The sequence below is a fragment of the Phyllobates terribilis genome, unplaced genomic scaffold (genome assembly GCF_046119375.1).
Source record: "Phyllobates terribilis strain yellow unplaced genomic scaffold, ASM4611937v1 Scaffold_11__3_contigs__length_659146591, whole genome shotgun sequence".
In the NCBI taxonomy this organism is placed as follows: domain Eukaryota; kingdom Metazoa; phylum Chordata; class Amphibia; order Anura; family Dendrobatidae; genus Phyllobates; species Phyllobates terribilis.
Genome location: NW_027362771.1, coordinates 655,660,352 through 655,678,541, shown reverse-complemented (window position 1 = coordinate 655,678,541; position 18,190 = coordinate 655,660,352). Strand labels below are relative to the sequence as shown.

The 18,190-nt window shown below is 50.5% G+C and overlaps 1 protein-coding gene across 2 annotated transcripts in view; it reads right to left on the bottom strand.

Annotated features, from left to right (window-relative positions):
- The window catches only part of NEURL4 (neuralized E3 ubiquitin protein ligase 4), a 254,722-nt gene that overhangs the window by 229,460 nt on the left and 7,072 nt on the right, over positions 1 to 18,190 (bottom strand). For both annotated transcript variants that reach the window (XM_073654639.1, XM_073654638.1), the window contains exons 2-3: positions 3,683 to 4,073; positions 3,455 to 3,520 (exon numbers count right to left, since the gene is read on the bottom strand). In XM_073654639.1, coding sequence (XP_073510740.1) covers positions 3,455 to 3,520; positions 3,683 to 4,073 — 457 coding nt within the window. The remainder of the gene's footprint in view (positions 1 to 3,454; positions 3,521 to 3,682; positions 4,074 to 18,190) is intronic.

The following is an 18,190-nucleotide window of genomic DNA, read 5'->3' as shown; positions in this document are numbered from 1 at the left end:
TCTGCGTGTAAGGACTCTATATAATAGATCCCTCTGCGTGTAAGGACTCTATATAATAGATCCCTCTGCGTGTAAGGACTCTATATAATAGATCCCTCTGTGTATAATGACTCTATATAATAGATCACTCTGTGTGTAATGACTCTATATAATAGATCTCTCTGTGTGTAATGACTCTATATAATAGATCCCTCTGCGTGTAATGACTATATATAATAGATCCCTCTGTGTGTAATGACTCTATATAATAGATCCCTCTGTGTGTAATGACTCTATATAATAGATCCCTCTGTGTGTAATCACTCTATACAATAGATCCCTCTGTGTGTAATGACTCTATACAATAGATCCCTCTGTGTGTAATCACTCTATATAATAGATCCCTCTGTGTGTAATCACTCTATATAATAGATCCCTCTGTGTCCCCACAGTTAGTTTTGATTGGCACTCGGGTGACGAGGTAGTCCTTGGCGTCCCCGTGGATACAGCAGATGCCCATATGTTTCCCAGGGATCAACTGGTGGGGAAGTGTGGCCTTTACCAGCGTCAAACTCTCCGAGTCCAGGAGTCCCAACACTAACAGTCCATTTATGGTCGCTGGACATGACTGCGGCCCCTCACAGGGCTGATAGTCCCCATTGCAGGCGGGGTAGGCATAGTATGAACAGCGTCTTCCTACGCTGCAGTCCATCTGCTCGGAGGACATAGGACAACAGGCGGCTATGTGTCCAGGACCGTGACATCTCCAGCAGATCAAGTCTTTCCCATCAGCAACCCCTTGGGACCTCAGACTCCCCCCAGTGGTGGCTCCAATACCCCACTCTTGGTACTCGGGCTCCCTCTGGGTTTCCCAGTATGGGGATGCAGCACCTCCCGGCTTTCTTAGGGACCTCTCGACCACCCGGTATCTTTCTACGAGGCCGTCCAGGTCGTCCGCATTTTGGGGGTCTCCCTGTGCAACCCAGGTCTGCAGGGGCCTAGGGAAGGAGTGAATAAACCTGTCCATCACGACCCGTTCTACCATCTAGGCTGGGGTGGAGGACTCCGGCTGCAGCCACTTCTGTACCAGATGCAGAGGGTCAAACATTTGGGAGCGAGGGGGTTTATCACCATAATACACCCAGTGGTGGACCCTTTGGGCTCTGACTGACATAGTCACTCCAGCACGTGCCGAAATTTCAGTTTTTAGCTTAGAATATTCCTGGGCATCCTGTAAGGCCAGGTCATAATAAGCCTTCTGGGGCTCTCCAGTCAGATAGGGGGCCAGCACCTCCGACCACTGCTCCGGCGGTAGCTTCTCCCGCTCGGCCACCCACTCAAACACAGTCAAGAAAGCTTCCACACCATCCCCCGGGGACATTTTTTGCATGGCTCGTCCATCACCTGGTGTTGGGGGAGGGGTTGCCGGCCTCCCACGAACCGCCTTTGTGAGCAACTCCATCTGCTGCTGCTGTTGTCAGATCTGGTCCTGTTGGTTCTGCTGCTGTTGGTGGATCTGTTGCAATAACAGCTTGCTTGTCTCCTGCTGGGCTTTCACCAGGTGCTTGATCTGGTCCTCCATGTTGTCTGTCGTTTCCTGTGGCTCTTGCCTGCATTTCTACCTCTACCTGTTGTAGATCGCTCACTCAGCTGCACACGGAGGTTGACACAGGTACACCGTCTCTTTAAAACTTGTGGTTGGTTTATTAAAATGCAGCATAAACCAACACCGAGTCCATAAAAGAAAACACAGTCCTCTGGGCAAAACAAAATTGTAACACAGAAGCACAGTCTTTGTGGCAGCAGGGATCCGCCTGCTCAGCGTTCAGCAGCTCCACATGGTTCAGGTCAGCTCCACACAAAGATGTCTGGAGCTCCTCTCTCCAGACCTTCTGATCACTGAATGCCTCAGCAGGTGGAGTAGTTAAGCCCCAGACCACACCCTGAGGTGTTGATATGGAGAACAACCTCCCGCCCTTCACAATGGTCATTCACAAAAACCACACCCTGAGGTGGAGATATGGAGAACAACCTCCCGCCCTTCACAATGGTCATTCACAAAAACCACACCCTGAGGTGGAGATATGGAGAACAACCTCCCGCCCTTCACAATGGTCATTCACAAAAACCACACCCTGAGGTGGAGATATGGAGAACAACCTCCCGCCCTTCACAATGGTCATTCACAAAAACCACACCCTGAGGTGGAGATATGGAGAACAACCTCCCGCCCTTCACAATGGTCATTCACAAAAACCACACCCTGAGGTGGAGATATGGAGAACAACCTCCCGCCCTTCACAATGGTCATTCACAAAAACCACACCCTGAGGTGCAGATATGGAGAACAACCTCCCGCCCGCCCTTGGTTGTTCTCAATGAACGCGCCCTTTCACAAATGGACTTAACCCCTCTCGGCACATAACATGCTGGAGGAAACTTAACGGTTTTAATTCACTGAAGCCAATAGCCTCAGGGAAACTTATCTCCCCTCCACCACTTTACCAGTGACTTTGTCACAGTACGTTTTAACATATGAAAAAAGGTTCATGTCTGACAAAGTTACAAAAAGTCACAAGGTGGCAAGAACCGTACAAAACAAAAAGGATAATGGAGAAAGAAGAGTAGCTCCAAGAGACACCGCAGAAATTAGCGCAAATCTACAATCCAGGTTGTCCTCCTGGGATCTGACTCTGAGGTTTTCTGGAGGAGACATTATAAAGGGGTTTCATCCATACCCCCTCACCACTCCTCCTGTTAGGTGATAAGAGGATAGTAATTCTATGCATGGAGAGGAGGTGAAGGACATCCTGGTAATTTATGGAATAATATGACGCCATATTTCCGGGCACACGCTCCACACAACACAATGACATAGCCAATAGGGGCAGATGGTACATTCCTGTACTTCCCAAGAACAAAAATCCTGGAGCTTGATACCACAAGAGTGATCACAGATATATCCGTGGACTGTACATCGGATTATTATAGCTAGGACAGGGAAAGACTAAATTACAATTAAGAACCCATGAGTGCACCACTTGGGAGAGGGGAACCGTCCATCAAGGACATGAAACCTAGAGAATGAATAGGTGGAAGCTCTCCCCCGGATCAGCTGGGCTACAGAGCATGGAGACGACCTCCACCAACAATCAACCACATACTGGAAAGAACATCACCAACTGGTTTTTGTTCATCACGCTCAGAATCGCACATCCACTTCAAGCAGTGCACACACATTACCCGTGACCGGAGGGGATATTAGGGTGCGGTCATGGGTTCTGGAAAATCCTATTGTAAGTCGTGTACCGGGAGTGTTCTTTACGACACGGCGGAGCCAAGGGCGAGAAAACCAACTCTTACACAGTCCGTTCCCAAAAGAACCATTTGATTTAAGTGAATATTTTTACCCAGACATTAGTCGACGGCTGGGACCTCCTGTGCTATACTCACGCTCCCATCACCACTGACTCACCCGTGTCGGAGTCCAGGCTGCTGGGGAATTTGTCAGGACGTGGATGTCCCGCAGAGAGCGGAGGACCTGGGTGGAGGAGCAGACAGACATCAGTATTACAGCCATTACTCCTCCCCACCCCCCATGTATGTGAGGACTCCGCAGATATCCCATCATGTTTGACTGCCCCATTTCCACAGCGGGTGACTGGGAAGTTCACACATTCGTCAGTGGGACAAGAGCGCTCACCTGTGTCAGGATCCTCTAGGTCCTCGTCCTCCTCCTCCTCCTCGGGAAGCTGGCAGGATAAGACGGTGATCTGGGTGCACTTACCATACAGGTCCACCACAGCCCACACCCCGGGGGGTATCCCTGAGGCCGCAGGTCCACAGTCTCTACCATTCACCCATAGATGGAGCTCCCCAGAGAGGGTGCGCTGAATGCCCACACGGTCACCCTCCCCCAACTGGTCCAGGTCTTGTCCATACTCCTCCAGGATGGAGCGGCCATCCTCTAGTACCGAACACCCAGACACGATCCAGGAGCCGCCCTTCAGCCCCGTGGCGCTGCTGGGGAAATCCAGGAGGGATGGGTCCTGAGTGGTGAGGCCGATCTCCATGGACCCACTCCACGAATTCATCTAGAAAGGGAGACAGATCCAGTGAGTACACATGTAGCGATAGAGATATATATATATATATATATATATATATATATATATATATATATATATATATATATATATATATATATATATATATATATATATATATATATATATATATATATATATATATATATATATATATATATATATATATATAAATAATACACCGATGTATTCTATATACACACACACACACACACGTCAGGCCAGTACATCCACACCTGTTGCCTATATACGTAACATACACACAGAAGTTATACATATACAGTCAGGTCCAGAAATTTATGGCCAGTGATTATAAAAAATAGCCCAAGCTCTGAACATCTTACGGAGTACTGCTCAATCCATCATCCAGAAATGGAAGGAGTACAGCACAACTGCAACTCTACCAAGACATGGCCGTCCACCTAACCTGACATCCCAAGGAAGGAGAGCACTAATGAGAGAAGCAGCCATGAGGTCCATGGTAACTGAGGAGCTGCACAGATCCACAGCTTAGGGGGGAGAATCTGTCTACAGATCAACTATTAGCTGTGTACTTCACAAATCTGGCCTTTATGGAAGAGCAGCAAGAAGAAAACCATTTTTGAAAGCCATAAGAAGTCCCAAGTAGAGGACTCCGCGAGCGTGTGGATGAAGGGGCTCTGGTCTGATGAGACCAAAGGAGAACTTATAGAGCTAAATGCAAACTGCTATGTGTTGCAGAAAAACTAACACTACACATCACCCTGAAAACACCATCCCCACTGTCACACATGGTGGAGGCAGCATCCAGCTGTGGGGAGGCTTTTCTTCAGCAGGGGCAGGGAAGCTGGTCAGAGGTGATGGGAAGATGGATGGAGCTAAATAGAGGACAATCCTGGAGGAAAACTTGTTAGAGGCTGCAGAAGACCCGAGACTGGGACGTAGATTCACCTTCCAGCAGGACAACAACCCTCAACATCCTGAAGAGCTACAATGGAGGGTTTAGATCAGAGCATATTCCTGTGTGTGAACGGCGCAGTCACCGTCCAGACCCAAATCCAAGAGAATCTGTGACAAGACGTGAAAATCACTGATCACAGACGTCTCCATCCAATCACTGAGCGAGAGCGAGTGTCTGTTCTCGATATAATTGTAAAGTCAATAAAGTTCTCATATTAACATAGAAGCATGGATTACATGGAGCAAAATCTGGCTATATGACCTCCGGGTGAAACTCAACTGCGGCTCAGACATCCAACTCCCCTTCCTGCAAACCGATAATTAACACTGGGATCTGATAGATCGGTGTCCATCTTGGTGGAGTCGGAGTTGGTATAAAATGGAGTGAATCCAACTATAATAAATACATTGGGTGCAGTATTACAATGCAGGACGTGCTGTAAATGTTTGTGTGACGATACAGCTTATAATCTTAATCAGCCAGACGATTGATTAAATTAAGCCAAGAGAAATACACTATTATCTTTGAGTTAACTTGTAAATGTATGTGCATTTATATGGCTGGTCAAGAAGAACATACCAGTATTTGTATAACCCTGATTGTTGTCTCCTCTTGGGTCTGTGAAACAATGTTGTTTGCCAATACGCTAATTACATATTGTACTAAAAACCAGCTGAATGTTGATTTAAAGAGCCCACTGTATACCAACTATGTAAATAGGTTAGCTCAAACAATGAGACCTGAGCTATGTGAGTAATGCCCTCCCTAACCCCAACCTGTGACTGATGACCTTACACAGATGTAAATATAAACAGGGATGTCTGTAGTGCTGGAAGAGAATCAAGGAGGATTAGAAAGACTTTACAAGGAGAATGAGAGTCATCCTTCAGGACAGTAGATGGATCGCATGGTGGCTCCATCCAAAGAGACACAGATTTGGATTCTACATGATTCTATTCTAAGGGTATATAGCCCTGACTGGAAAGATATGGATCTACTCCATTTGACCATCAGAGAGCCCATGGATACATTTGGGAAGACCAGACTGGGACAATGAAGTCACCTGGCCCCATGTATACGTTGTTTGGGGTTGCCAGGTGGGACCCACCGGTCGCCTGGAACCCATGGAGACATTTAGATTAGTCAGATTGGGTCCTGTTGGTCATCTGGCTCCATGGAAACTCTCGGAGGCCATGTTGGAACCCTCGGGTCTCCTGGTCTTTTACCTCAATGGACTGCTAGCTTCCTAAGCTTGCTGCTACCTTCTCTCTGTGGGGGCCCGCCAGAAGCGGGGGGCCACTGGTTGAGGTAGTTGGCCCTGAAAGTCTCCAAAGTCGCAGCTGTTCTATCCCAGGCGGGCGGAGATGAAGGGTGAGACTGTGTAATGTTGCACCATCTTAGGTATTTGCAGGGACTGTTCTGTGTTTATTGTCCGTTTTGTGATTCAATAAAGTATTGCCACGCTGTTTTACCCTCACCCTGTGTTGTCTGAGTGGTATTATGCCCATATATTGGTGGCAGCGGTGGGATACTACTCAGCCCAGGAGATCTGGGGGAGCTGCAAGGGGACTGGTGTTAGCACACACTGTCCAAAGGACTCCACAAGCAGGGAGGCATGTAGACAGACCCAGCAGACCATAGGTGAGGCATACGAATTTGGGAAAATTGTGAAATGTCCTATAAATGTCTGTTCTGTTCCTGATCTCAGCTTTTAGTGGAGATGGACCGGGGCTGCACTTTGTGCTCAGTAGTGACCGGGGCTGCACTTTGTGCTCAGTAGTGACCGGGGCTGCACTTTGTGCTCAGTAGTGACCGGGGCTGCACTTTGTGCTCAGTAGTGACCGGGGCTGCACTTTGTGCTCAGTAGTGACCGGGGCTGCACTTTGTGCTCAGTAGTGACCGGGGCTGCACTTTGTGCTCAGTAGTGACCGGGGCTGCACTTTGTGCTCAGTAGTGACCGGGGCTGCACTTTGTGCTCAGTAGTGACCGGGGCTGCACTTTGTGCTCAGTAGTGACCGGGACTGTGGAGTCGGAGTCAGTGGTTTGCCTTACCGACTCCACAGCCCTGGTCATGGGGGGCTTATACCTTGTGTGGTGTGATATGCTGTGACAAACTGATAAATGCCACTTGGGGGTGGCTGAGGTGCAGTACAACGGCCATAGAGTAGGAGGTGGGACCCTAAGGCCTAAACTTGCCAAGGTGGGAGCCATTAGCAACTGGTGTAGACCACAGACGAAGAAGCAGGTACTTGCTTTTTTGGGAACTGCTGATTACTATTGAAAATTTGTTTGTAATTTCAGCACCTTGGCCAAGCCCCTAACTGACCTGACCGGCAAGAACATGGCTAGGAATGTGACGTGGACGACCGCATGCGAGGAAGCCTTTTTAGCATTGAAGACCGCCCTCATCACTGCACCGGTCTTGGCCACCCCTGACTATAAGCGCGGGTTTCTCGTGCAGACAGATGCCTCCACCTTCGGGATTGGGGCAATTCTGAGCCAAGTGAACATCGCTGGGGAGGAACATCCGGCTGCTTTTGCCAATCGGAAACTCCTGGATCGGGATGTTGCCTATGCCACCATTGAAAAACAGTGCCTTGCCATCATATGGGCACTAAAACAATTGCAGCCACACTTGTATGGCAGAGACTTTACAATTGTGACAGAGGACAACCCCCTCACATGGCTGAACCGTGTATCCGGGCACAATGAACGATTGCTGCGGTGGAGCTGGTCCTTACAACCCTACAGTTTTTCCATCCAATACAAAAGGGGAAGCCGGATGGACTGTCCCGACAAGAAGAACCATAGACCCCCTCAGGCCGACCTCCCCCTACCGCTGTACAAGGAACTATCAACAGATGAGCAATGCGGACTAAAGGGAGGTGGTCAGAGCTCCGTGTAGACCTCATGGCGTGCTCACTTATGAAGAGGTTGTGATGGTGTGACATGGTGTGACATGGTGTCACTCAGTCTATATTCATATTCTTACTGATCTTAGGAATGGTGTCCTGTTGCTCTGTATCATTCTGTGTATTCCCGTATTGTCTGGAGTCTTCATTACCTTACAAAAGGTCCGATAAGAATTAGCTCAGTTACCATCTGCAGTGTGAATGTGTCTATGATGAACCCCGCTGACATTGTCACCCCCTGTAGGGCCGTCATCTCTGAGGCACCTTTCCCAGGTCTGGGGGCCTGAAAACCATCCACCCTGTCGGATTACCCCTGGATATAAGGAGGGGGCCTGAGGAGGACAAAGACAAGTAAGGTAGCATCAGCCTCCCACTAAGGATCTAAGGCCAGCACCCCAGAGAGACTTGGAGAAACCCTGACGACCCCGGAAAATCCTGCTGGAGGAGCCTATAAGGAGGAGCCTATACGGGGGAGCCTATACGCCTATACAGGGGAGCCTATAAGGAGTAGTCTATACGCCTATACGGGGGAGCCTATACGGAGGAACCTATAAGGAGGAGCCTATACGCCTATACAGGGGAGCCTATACGGAGGAGCCTATAAGCAGTAGCCTATACGGAGGAGCCTATACAGAGGAGCATATGGAGCCGCACTGCCATATCGATGTGTAAGCGGAGGATTGGGGCTCATCTCCCGGCAATAATAAGGCTATGTGCGCACGGTCAGGAACTGCTTGCAGACATTTCTGCAGTGCTTCTACAAGGTTCTGCATCTCTTGGCAGCAACATCACTGCGGAAAATCCGCAGCGCTTTATGTGTGTTGTTGCCTGCGGATTTGCCTGCGAATATGCACAAAGAGCGGTTCGCTGCTCCTTTCTCCGCACAAAGAGCGGACGCGCTGCTCCTTTCTCCGCACAAAGAGCGGACGCGCTGCTCCTTTCTCCGCACAAAGAGCGGACGCGCTGCCCCTTTCTCCGCACAAAGAGCGGACGCGCTGCCCCTTTCTCCGCACAAAGAGCGGACGCGCTGCCCCTTTCTCCGCACAAAGAGCGGACGCGCTGCCCCTTTCTCCGCACAAAGAGCGGACGCGCTGCTCCTTTCTCCGCACAAAGAGCGGACGCGCTGCTCCTTTCTCCGCACAAAGAGCGGACGCGCTGCTCCTTTCTCCGCACAAAGAGCGGACGCGCTGCCCCTTTCTCCGCACAAAGAGCGGACGCGCTGCTCCTTTCTCCGCACAAAGAGCGGACGCGCTGCCCCTTTCTCCGCACAAAGAGCGGACGCGCTGCCCCTTTCTCCGCACAAAGAGCGGACGCGCTGCTCCTTTCTCCGCACAAAGAGCGGACGCGCTGCTCCTTTCTCCGCACAAAGAGCGGACGCGCTGCTCCTTTCTCCGCACAAAGAGCGGACGCGCTGCTCCTTTCTCCGCACAAAGAGCGGACGCGCTGCTCCTTTCTCCGCATATGAAATTCTGTAAGGAAAATTCCTGATCATGTGCAGAGATCTCCCAAAACCCTGGAGGACATGTGGGGACAAGGTGTGCATGCGGTTCTGGGGCCAAATCCACGCGGATTCACCGCATCAAAACGCACCGTGTGCACACAGCCTGAATGCTCGTGTCACGGTTCACTCATCACTCGCTCTGGGGATGATGCCGGAGTAGGACCCCGTGATATTCCTCATAGGGGGCATCGCTCCTCACACGGGAGGGGGCATCACTCCTCACACATGGGGGGGGTGGGCAAAGCTCCTCACACATGGGGGAGGGGGAATCGCTCCTCACAAGGGGGGGAGGGGGGAGAGGATATCGCTCCTCACACGGGGGGAGGGGGCATCGCTCCTCACACCTGCGGCTCTGCCCTGCCCAGCTCCGCTTCCCTCCGTACCTGCGGCTCCGCTCTGCCCTGCTTCCCTCCGCACCTGTGGCTCTGCTCCGCCCTACCCTGCTCCTCTTCCCATCCTCACCTGCGCCTCTGCCCTGCTCCGCTTCCCTCCGCACCGGCATCTCTGCTCTGCCCTGCTCCGCTTCCCTCCGCACCTGCGGCTCTGCTCCTATATCCCAGTTTGTACTGGTCCCTATCCAGCCTGTGTACCTGCCCGCCTGTATATCAGCCGGGCTCGCCAGTACCTGCCCGCCTGTATATCAGCCGGGCTCGCCAGTACCTGCCCGCCTGTATATCAGCCGGGCTCGCCAGTACCTGCCCGCCTGTATATCAGCCGGGCTCGCCAGTACCTGCCCGCCTGTATATCAGCCGGGCTCGCCAGTACATCAGCCGTGCTCGCCAGTACCTGCCCGCCTGTATATCAGCCGGGCTCGCCGGTACATCAGCCGGGCTCGCCAGTACCTGCCCGCCTGTATATCAGCCGGGCTCGCCAGTACCTGCCCGCCTGTATATCAGCCGGGCTCGCCAGTACCTGCCCGCCTGTATATCAGCCGGGCTCGCCAGTACCTGCCCGCCTGTATATCAGCCGGGCTCGCCAGTACCTGCCCGCCTGTATATCAGCCGGGCTCGCCAGTACCTGCCCGCCTGTATATCAGCCGGGCTCGCCAGTACCTGCCCGCCTGTATATCAGCCGGGCTCGCCAGTACCTGCCCGCCTGTATATCAGCCGGGCTCGCCAGTACCTGCCCGCCTGTATATCAGCCGGGCTCGCCAGTACCTGCCCGCCTGTATATCAGCCGGGCTCGCCAGTACCTGCTCGCCTGTATATCAGCCGGGCTCGCCAGTACCTGCCCGCCTGTATATCAGCCGGGCTCGCCAGTACCTGCCCGCCTGTATATCAGCCGTGCTCGCCAGTACCTGCCCGCCTGTATATCAGCCGTGCTCGCCAGTACCTGCCCGCCTGTACAGTACAGACCAAAAGTTTGGACACACCTTCTCATTTAAAGATTTTTCTGTATTTTCATGACTATGAAAATTGTACATTCACACTGAAAGCATCAAAACTATGAATTACCACATGTGGAATTATATACTTAACAAAAAAGTGTGAAACAACTGAAAATATGTCTTATATTCTAGGTTCTTCACAGTAGCCACCTTTTGCTTTGATGACTGCTTTGCACACTCTTGGCATTCTCTTGATGAGCTTCAAGAGGTAGTCACCGGAAATGGTTTTCACTTCACAGGTGTGCCCTGTCAGGTTTAATAAGTGGGATTTCTTGCCTTATAAATGGGGTTGGGACCATCAGTTGTGTTGTGCAGAAGTCTGGTGGATACACAGCTGATAGTCCTACTGAACAGACTGTTAGAATTTGTATTATGGCAAGAAAAAAACAGCTAAGTAAAGAAAAACGAGTGGCCATCATTACTTTAAGAAATAAAGGTCAGTCAGTTCGAAAAATTGGGCAAACTTTGAAAGTGTCCCCAAGTGCAGTTGCAAAAACCATCAAGCGCTACAAAGAAACTGGCTCACATGAGGACCGCCCCAGGAAAGGAAGACCAAGAGTCACCTCTGCTTCTGAGGATAAGTTTATCCGAGTCACCAGCCTCAGAAATCGCAGGTTAACAGCAGCTCAGATTAGAGACCAGGTCAATCCCACACAGAGTTCTAGCAGCAGACACATCTCTTCAACAACTGCTAAGAGGAGACTTTGTGCAGCAGGCCTTCATGGTAAAATAGCTACTAGGAAACCACTGCTAAGGACAGGCAACAAGCAGAAGAGACTTGTTTGGGCTAAAGAACACAAGGAATGGACATTAGACCAGTGGAAATCTGTGCTTTGGTCTGATGAGTCCAAATTTGAGATCTTTGGTTCTAACCACCGTGTCTTTGTGTGACACAGAAAAGGTGAACGGATGGACTCTACATGCCTGGTTCCCCCCGTGAAGCATGGAGGAGGAGGTGTGATGGTGTGGGGGGGCTTTGCTGGTGACACTGTTGGGGATTTATTCAAAATTGAAGGCATACTGAACCAGCATGGCTACCCCACAGCATCTTGCAGCGGCATGCTATTCCATCCGGTTTGCGTTTAGTTGGACCATCATTTATTTTTCAACAGGACAATGACCCCAGACACAACTCCAGACTGTGTAAGGGCTATTTGACCAAGAAGGAGAGTGATGGGGGGCTACACCAGATGACCTGGCCTCAACAGCCACCAGACCTGAACCCAATCGAGATGGTTTGTGGTGAGCTGGACCGCAGAGTGAAGGCAAAAGGGCCAACAAGTGCTAAGCATCTCTGGAAACTCCTTCAACATTGTTGGAAGACCATTTCCGGTGACTACCTCTTGAAGCTCATCAAGAGAATGCCAAGAGTCTGCAAAGCAGTCATCAAAGCAAAAGGTGGCTACTTTGAAGAACCTAGAATATAAGACATATTTTCAGTGCTCGCCAGTACCTGCCTGCCTATCTATATACCAGATGATCCTGCCCGTTCCTGCATACCCTGGGGTGGGTCAACAGCTGTGTGACCGGGGTCTGACCTGGAGTAGCACCTGGGCCACCTCCCTCATCGGACCACGAAGTTGATTAAACCGCCATGCGTCCGTGGTCGGATCTGGCGAGGCCCCTAGTCACGCCCCTCCAGGCACTCCTCAGTTCGTGGGACCACAAACCACGCTCACGCCAAACAGTCCGGGCGTGAGCGTAACATTGAGTAAACCAAAATATCGTCCAGATAGACCACCACAAACCTCTCCACCAAATGATGGAAAATAGAATTAGTCCTTACCGGTAATTCGGTTTCTAGAAGCCTTCCATGACAGCATTGGAGGATGTTGTCCACGCCCTATTGGGGGACAGGAACAGAGAGTTTAAAAGCCCCTCCCCACCATCAATCCCCAGCGTTTACCAAGATCACCTGGAAAAATGGTTACCAGACAGTTATATGGAATCCAATAGGAGGGAAATTCGTGCTGTCATGGAAGGCTTCTAGAAACCGAATTACCGGTAAGGACTAATTCTATTTTCTCAATACGTCTTCCACGACAGCATTGGAGGAATACCAACGATATTTAATTAGGGAGGGACAATAGCTCGTAGGACTTACCTACCAAAGGCTATATCCCTAGTGGATGATAAGTCTAATCTATAATGTTTAGAGTACGTATGAAGGGAGGACCATGTAGCAGCCCTGCAAATCTGCTCAGAAGCGGCCGCTCTTTCGGCCCATGAAGTTGAGGTGGATCTGATAGAATGAGCCTTTAAGGCAATCGGTGGATTCATCTGCTGGTTGCTATAGGCTTCCCCAATTGCCTTTTTGATCCAGTTTGCTATAGTGGATTTAGCTGCCTTCCTTCCTCTGTTCTGCCCTGAGTGCTGTATAAATAGGTTTCCATCCAATCTCCAAGACTCCGTTTGTTGAAGATAATAAAGGACAGCTCTGCGGAAAACTAGGAGGTGGAACTCGGCTTCCTTTGGATTGGAAGGTTTCTGGCAGAAGGAGGGAAGGATGATTTCCTGGGAACGATGGAAGTCCGTAACTACCTTTGGGAGAAAGAATTACGCTTCGCCTGGACCCGTCATATCTTCGGTCACATTCATGTAAGGTTCTCTGATGGAAAGGGCCGGAAGTTCTCCTACTCTCCGTGCTGAAGTGATGGCTACTAAGAAGGCAGTCTTATGAGAGAGAGTCTGTATTGTGCTAGAGGATAGAGGCTCAAAGGGAGAGAGGGTTAGACCCCGGAGCACCACATTTAGATCCCAGGATGGGACCTGAGACTGAATTCTTGGGTGAAGTCTGAGTGCTGAAGTTATGAATCTCTTGATCCACCTATGAGAGGCCAAATCTTGGTCGAATATTGAACTTAGGGCTGAAATCTGTACCTTAAGAGTGCTGGGTTTGAGACCCAACTCCAATCCACTCTGTAGAAAATCAAGGATCCAAGCAATGTTGGGATGTGAGGAATCAGGAATATCCGGGGCTTACCATGATAGGAATTTTTTCCATATTTTGCCGTATATCGCAATGGTTACTGGCTTCCTACTCTGTTGAAGAGTTTTTATAACTTCTTCCGAGACCTTTGGATCTTAAGATCTCGGCTTCAGTAACCAGGCTGCCAGGTTTAGCCACTGAGGATTGGGATGGAACAGGGGCCCTTGATAGAGAAGGTTGTTGACCGGTGGTAGTATCACTGGACCCTCTAGGCAGAGTTCTGTGATGGCCCCGAACCAAGGCCTTTTGGGCTACAGAGGGGCCCACCAGAATTGTTGCCACTCTCTCTATCCTGACTTTCTGGATGGTTCTTGCTATCAGCGGTATTGGAGGAAACGCATAGACCAGCTTGAAATGCCAGGGATGGGCTAGTGCGTCCAAATTCATGGCATTGTCTCGTCTGTCCAATGAGAAGAAGAGGGGAAGTTTTGCGTTTAACCGACTGACAAAGAGATCTACCTCGGGGAGACCCCATTTAGCTACCAGCGACTGGAATATCTGAGGGTTCAGGCTCCATTCTCCTGGCTGGATATCTTTCCTGCTTAGAAAGTCTGCTTGGACGTTGTTTGAGCCTTTCAGGTGGATTGCTGAAAATGATCGGAGATGTTGTTCTGCCCCCAAAAATATTCGGCCTGCAATCTGTTTTAGGCTGTGTACCTTCGTACCTCCTTGATGACGAAGGAAGGCAACTGTAGTCACATTGTCCGAGAGAATCCAGATATGAGTGCCCAGGATTAGGTTGACTGCCGCTCTGAGCGTTTTTTCTACCGCCATTAGCTCCCTGAAGTTGGAAGAGCTGGCACTGATCTCGGGACTCCATCTGCCTTGAAAGGGAATCTGGGCCACCATAGCTCCCCAGCCTCGTAAACTGGCGTCGGCAGTCACTGCAATTAGAGGGTCCTGGGTATCCCCCTCTGAAGATTTTGGGAGCTTAGCCACCAAGAAAAATAAGCTTTTATCCCACCAGGGGTCCTGAACCGATTGTTTAGCGAGTCCCTTTGTCTGTTCCAGGATCTTAGGATATGATCCTGGAGGGGTCTTGAGTGGGCCTGGGCCCATGACAGCGACTGGATACAGGCTGTCATAGACCCCAATACAGACATAGTCGCTCTCAACGTTGGATTCTCTTGGTGTCTGAAGTTTGAGATTTTGGATCTGAGAGCTGTCTGATGCTCCAATGGTAGAAAGGACATCTGTTTGTTGGAGTCCAGCAAGACACCAAGGAATTTCCTCCTTGATGAAGGGACGAGTTCCGACTTTTTTAGGTTTGGAACCCAACTTTTTAAAGCTATAGAGACGTGAAGATTGAGAGTCACCACTGAAGTATGGAATTATGCAGACACCCTGTTTCTGGATGAGTGCGATGACTTCTGCCATAATCTTCGTAAACACTCGGGGTGCTGAAGAGATGCCGGAGTTGTACTGGTAGTGAACTGTTATATTGTCCCTGAGGACTGCAAACCGCAGGAACTTCCTGTGGGACGGATAAATCGACACATGGTAGTACGCGTCTTTTAAATCTATGGTCGCCATGACGAAGTCTTTCCCTATTAGGGGAATAGTTGATTTTACAGACTCCATCTTGAATCGCCTGTATTTGATGTGATGGTTTAGGGACTTCAGGTTGATTATGATGCGTGGGGTCCCTGATGGCTTCAGTATTAGGAATATTTTTGAGTAGTGACCCGTCCCCTCACGGCCAGGGGGCGACCAGAGACACCACTCCCATATTCAGAAGGTTTTTTAGGGCGACCGATAGGAGTTCCTGAGCCCCCCGAGAAGGAAGGGACGCAACCCTCAGGATCTGAGGTGGGGCGACTCTCGAATTCCAAAAGAAGACCCTCCTCGATGGTATTGAGCATCCACTAGCAGAAAGATATTGCCCGCCACTGGGGAAAGAAACTCGAGAGACGCCCCCCTACACGGACCAAGTCATTGCCTGTCCTGCTGCTGGTGTTGTTGCTGGGGTACAAGGATGTTGCGGCCCTTGCCGCCTTTAGGATAGCTCCAGCGCCCAGATTTTTCCTTTCCTCTATACTGTGAGGGGTGACTTTGGGAAGGCCGAAAGGAACATCTTAGCCGGTTTCTGTTCGGGAAGGGTTTTCTTCCTGTCCGAAGCCTTTTCCAGGATTTCATCCAGGGCTGGGCCAAATACATATTTTCCTTGGAATGGAACAGAGCTTGACTTTAGAGGTGACATCCCCACTCCATGTTTTGAGCCATAGTGCACGGCGGGCAGTATTGGACAGGACAGCAGCCCTGGCGCGATACGGACTGACTCAGCCGAGGCGTCCGCTAAGAAACCTGTGGCTTTTTGAAGGAGAGGGATGGAGTCAAGCAGGTCTGCCCTGGACGTGCCCTGAGACAGATGTTCCTCCAGTTGGGTCAGCCATTTGAAGAGGGATCTGGCCACACAAGTCAAGGAAATATTGACTTTGAGAGAGGGAGAGGAGGATTCCCATGATTTTTTAAGGACGCTTTCCATTTTGCGGTCCAAAGGATCCTTTAATTGGGACGAGTCCTCAAAGGGTAATGAGGTTTTCCTCACTACCCTAGCCACGTGGATGTCCACCTTAGGGATTTCCCACTCAAATCCTTCACCCTCTAGCGGAAATCTATGTTTTAATTCCAAAGGGGTGGTGAGACGATTTTCCGGGGATTCCCATTCCTGTCAGATGAGATCTCTAATTACCTCATGGACTGGAAAACCAGTCTGCTTTTTTGATTTAAGGCCCCTAAACATCTCGTCTTGAACAGAACAGGGAACCTCCACTTCCTCTAGCCCCATAGTGCCTCTAACTGCGTCCAGTAGTTCCTCGAAGTTGTCCGAGGAAAAATAATATCTACCGGTTTCTACTTTTTTGGCAGGCCCTACGGATGCCAATTCCTCAAAATCATCAGAGGCTGAGCTACTAGCATCCATAGAGACTACATCTGACCTAATTCTTGAATTTTTCCCTTCTTAGGGGGAGAGGGCCTGGAGGAGAAATAGACAGGCAGGGCAGCAAAACAAGCTTGGACCTCCTGTCTAACCACCTGGACCTTCTGTCTAACGAGTGATCTAAGCTCCTCGAGCAGCGAGGGGTTTTCTTCTCTAATTATTTTATCCGTACAGGGCTGACACAACTTCTTTTTATAGGATGAGGACAGTTTTTTTGTATAGATGCCACATCTACGGGGCTGGTCTTTATCCTTTTTAGAAGCGGGGGCCTTGTCTTCCTAAGAAAGGGGAAGAGAAGGGAACCCATGTAACTAGGAGGGGAGATCTAATGACATCTAAAACAGGAGGCTGAGATAACCCCATAGTGACCACCCAGGTACTACTCACTGTAGCCGAGGGCATGCTGGGCTCTGCAGATGCAGGGATACTGGACCTGTCACCTTCCATGGTGGGAATAGCCTTACCTTTTGGTGTCTTCAGGCGGGTTTTAAATAAAAAATCGTGCTTCCCAGCAAGGGACCTCAGTCCCCTCCACTTTTCGGTCACTTAAGGGCCAATCCAGGGTTGGTATGGGCCTTGACGGTCCTGGAACAAACATTCAGCGTCCCACATGGAGCGCCCCGACCGGAGCGTCAACTGGCGCGCGTCCAAACCGCCTGTCGGCTCCCGAGCGCCCCACCACACATCTCAGCGTGGAACGCTCAGGCCGGAAGCGGTAGGACCCGCGGCAACGCCACTTCCGGTGCGCGCGGCGACGTCCGCGCTCCCCAGGCCGCCAGGAAAGAGGAGATGCCGGTGAGCAGGAGCGGCCTCCGGCATGAATGATCCCCCGGCTTCTTTTACCCTCTGTGGGGCGCAGGAAGCCAGGATGGTCCCAAAAGGGAGCAGCATGGAGGGAGGAGGGAGCACCCTGACCGACCACTGCCCGGCAAATACAGGTAAAAATACAGCGCTGCCCTGCCGGCCCGACAGCACTGCAGGATCTCTCCATGCTCCAAGGGGGACAGGAAAACACTGGGGATTGATGGTGGGGAGGGGCTTTTAAACTCTCTATGTTCCTGTCCCCCAATAGGGCGTGGACAACATCCTCCAATGCTGTCGTGGAAGGAGTATTGAGAAAATATCATTTATGAAATGCTGGAATACCGCAAGTTCATTGGTCAAAACAAAAGGCATAACCAAATTCTCAAAATGTCCTTCCGGGGTATTGAACGCTGTTTTCCATCCGTCCCCTTCTCTGATTCTAACCAGGTTGTAGGCTCCCCTTAAATCCAACTTGGAGAACACCTTAGCTCCCACAACCTGGCTGAACAAATCTGGAATCAGAGGAAGAGGGTATGGATCACGGATGGTAATTTGATTTAATTCTCGGAAATCTTTCTTCTTCACAAAGAACAACCCTGCTGCCACGGGCGAAGATGAGGGTCTGATGTGT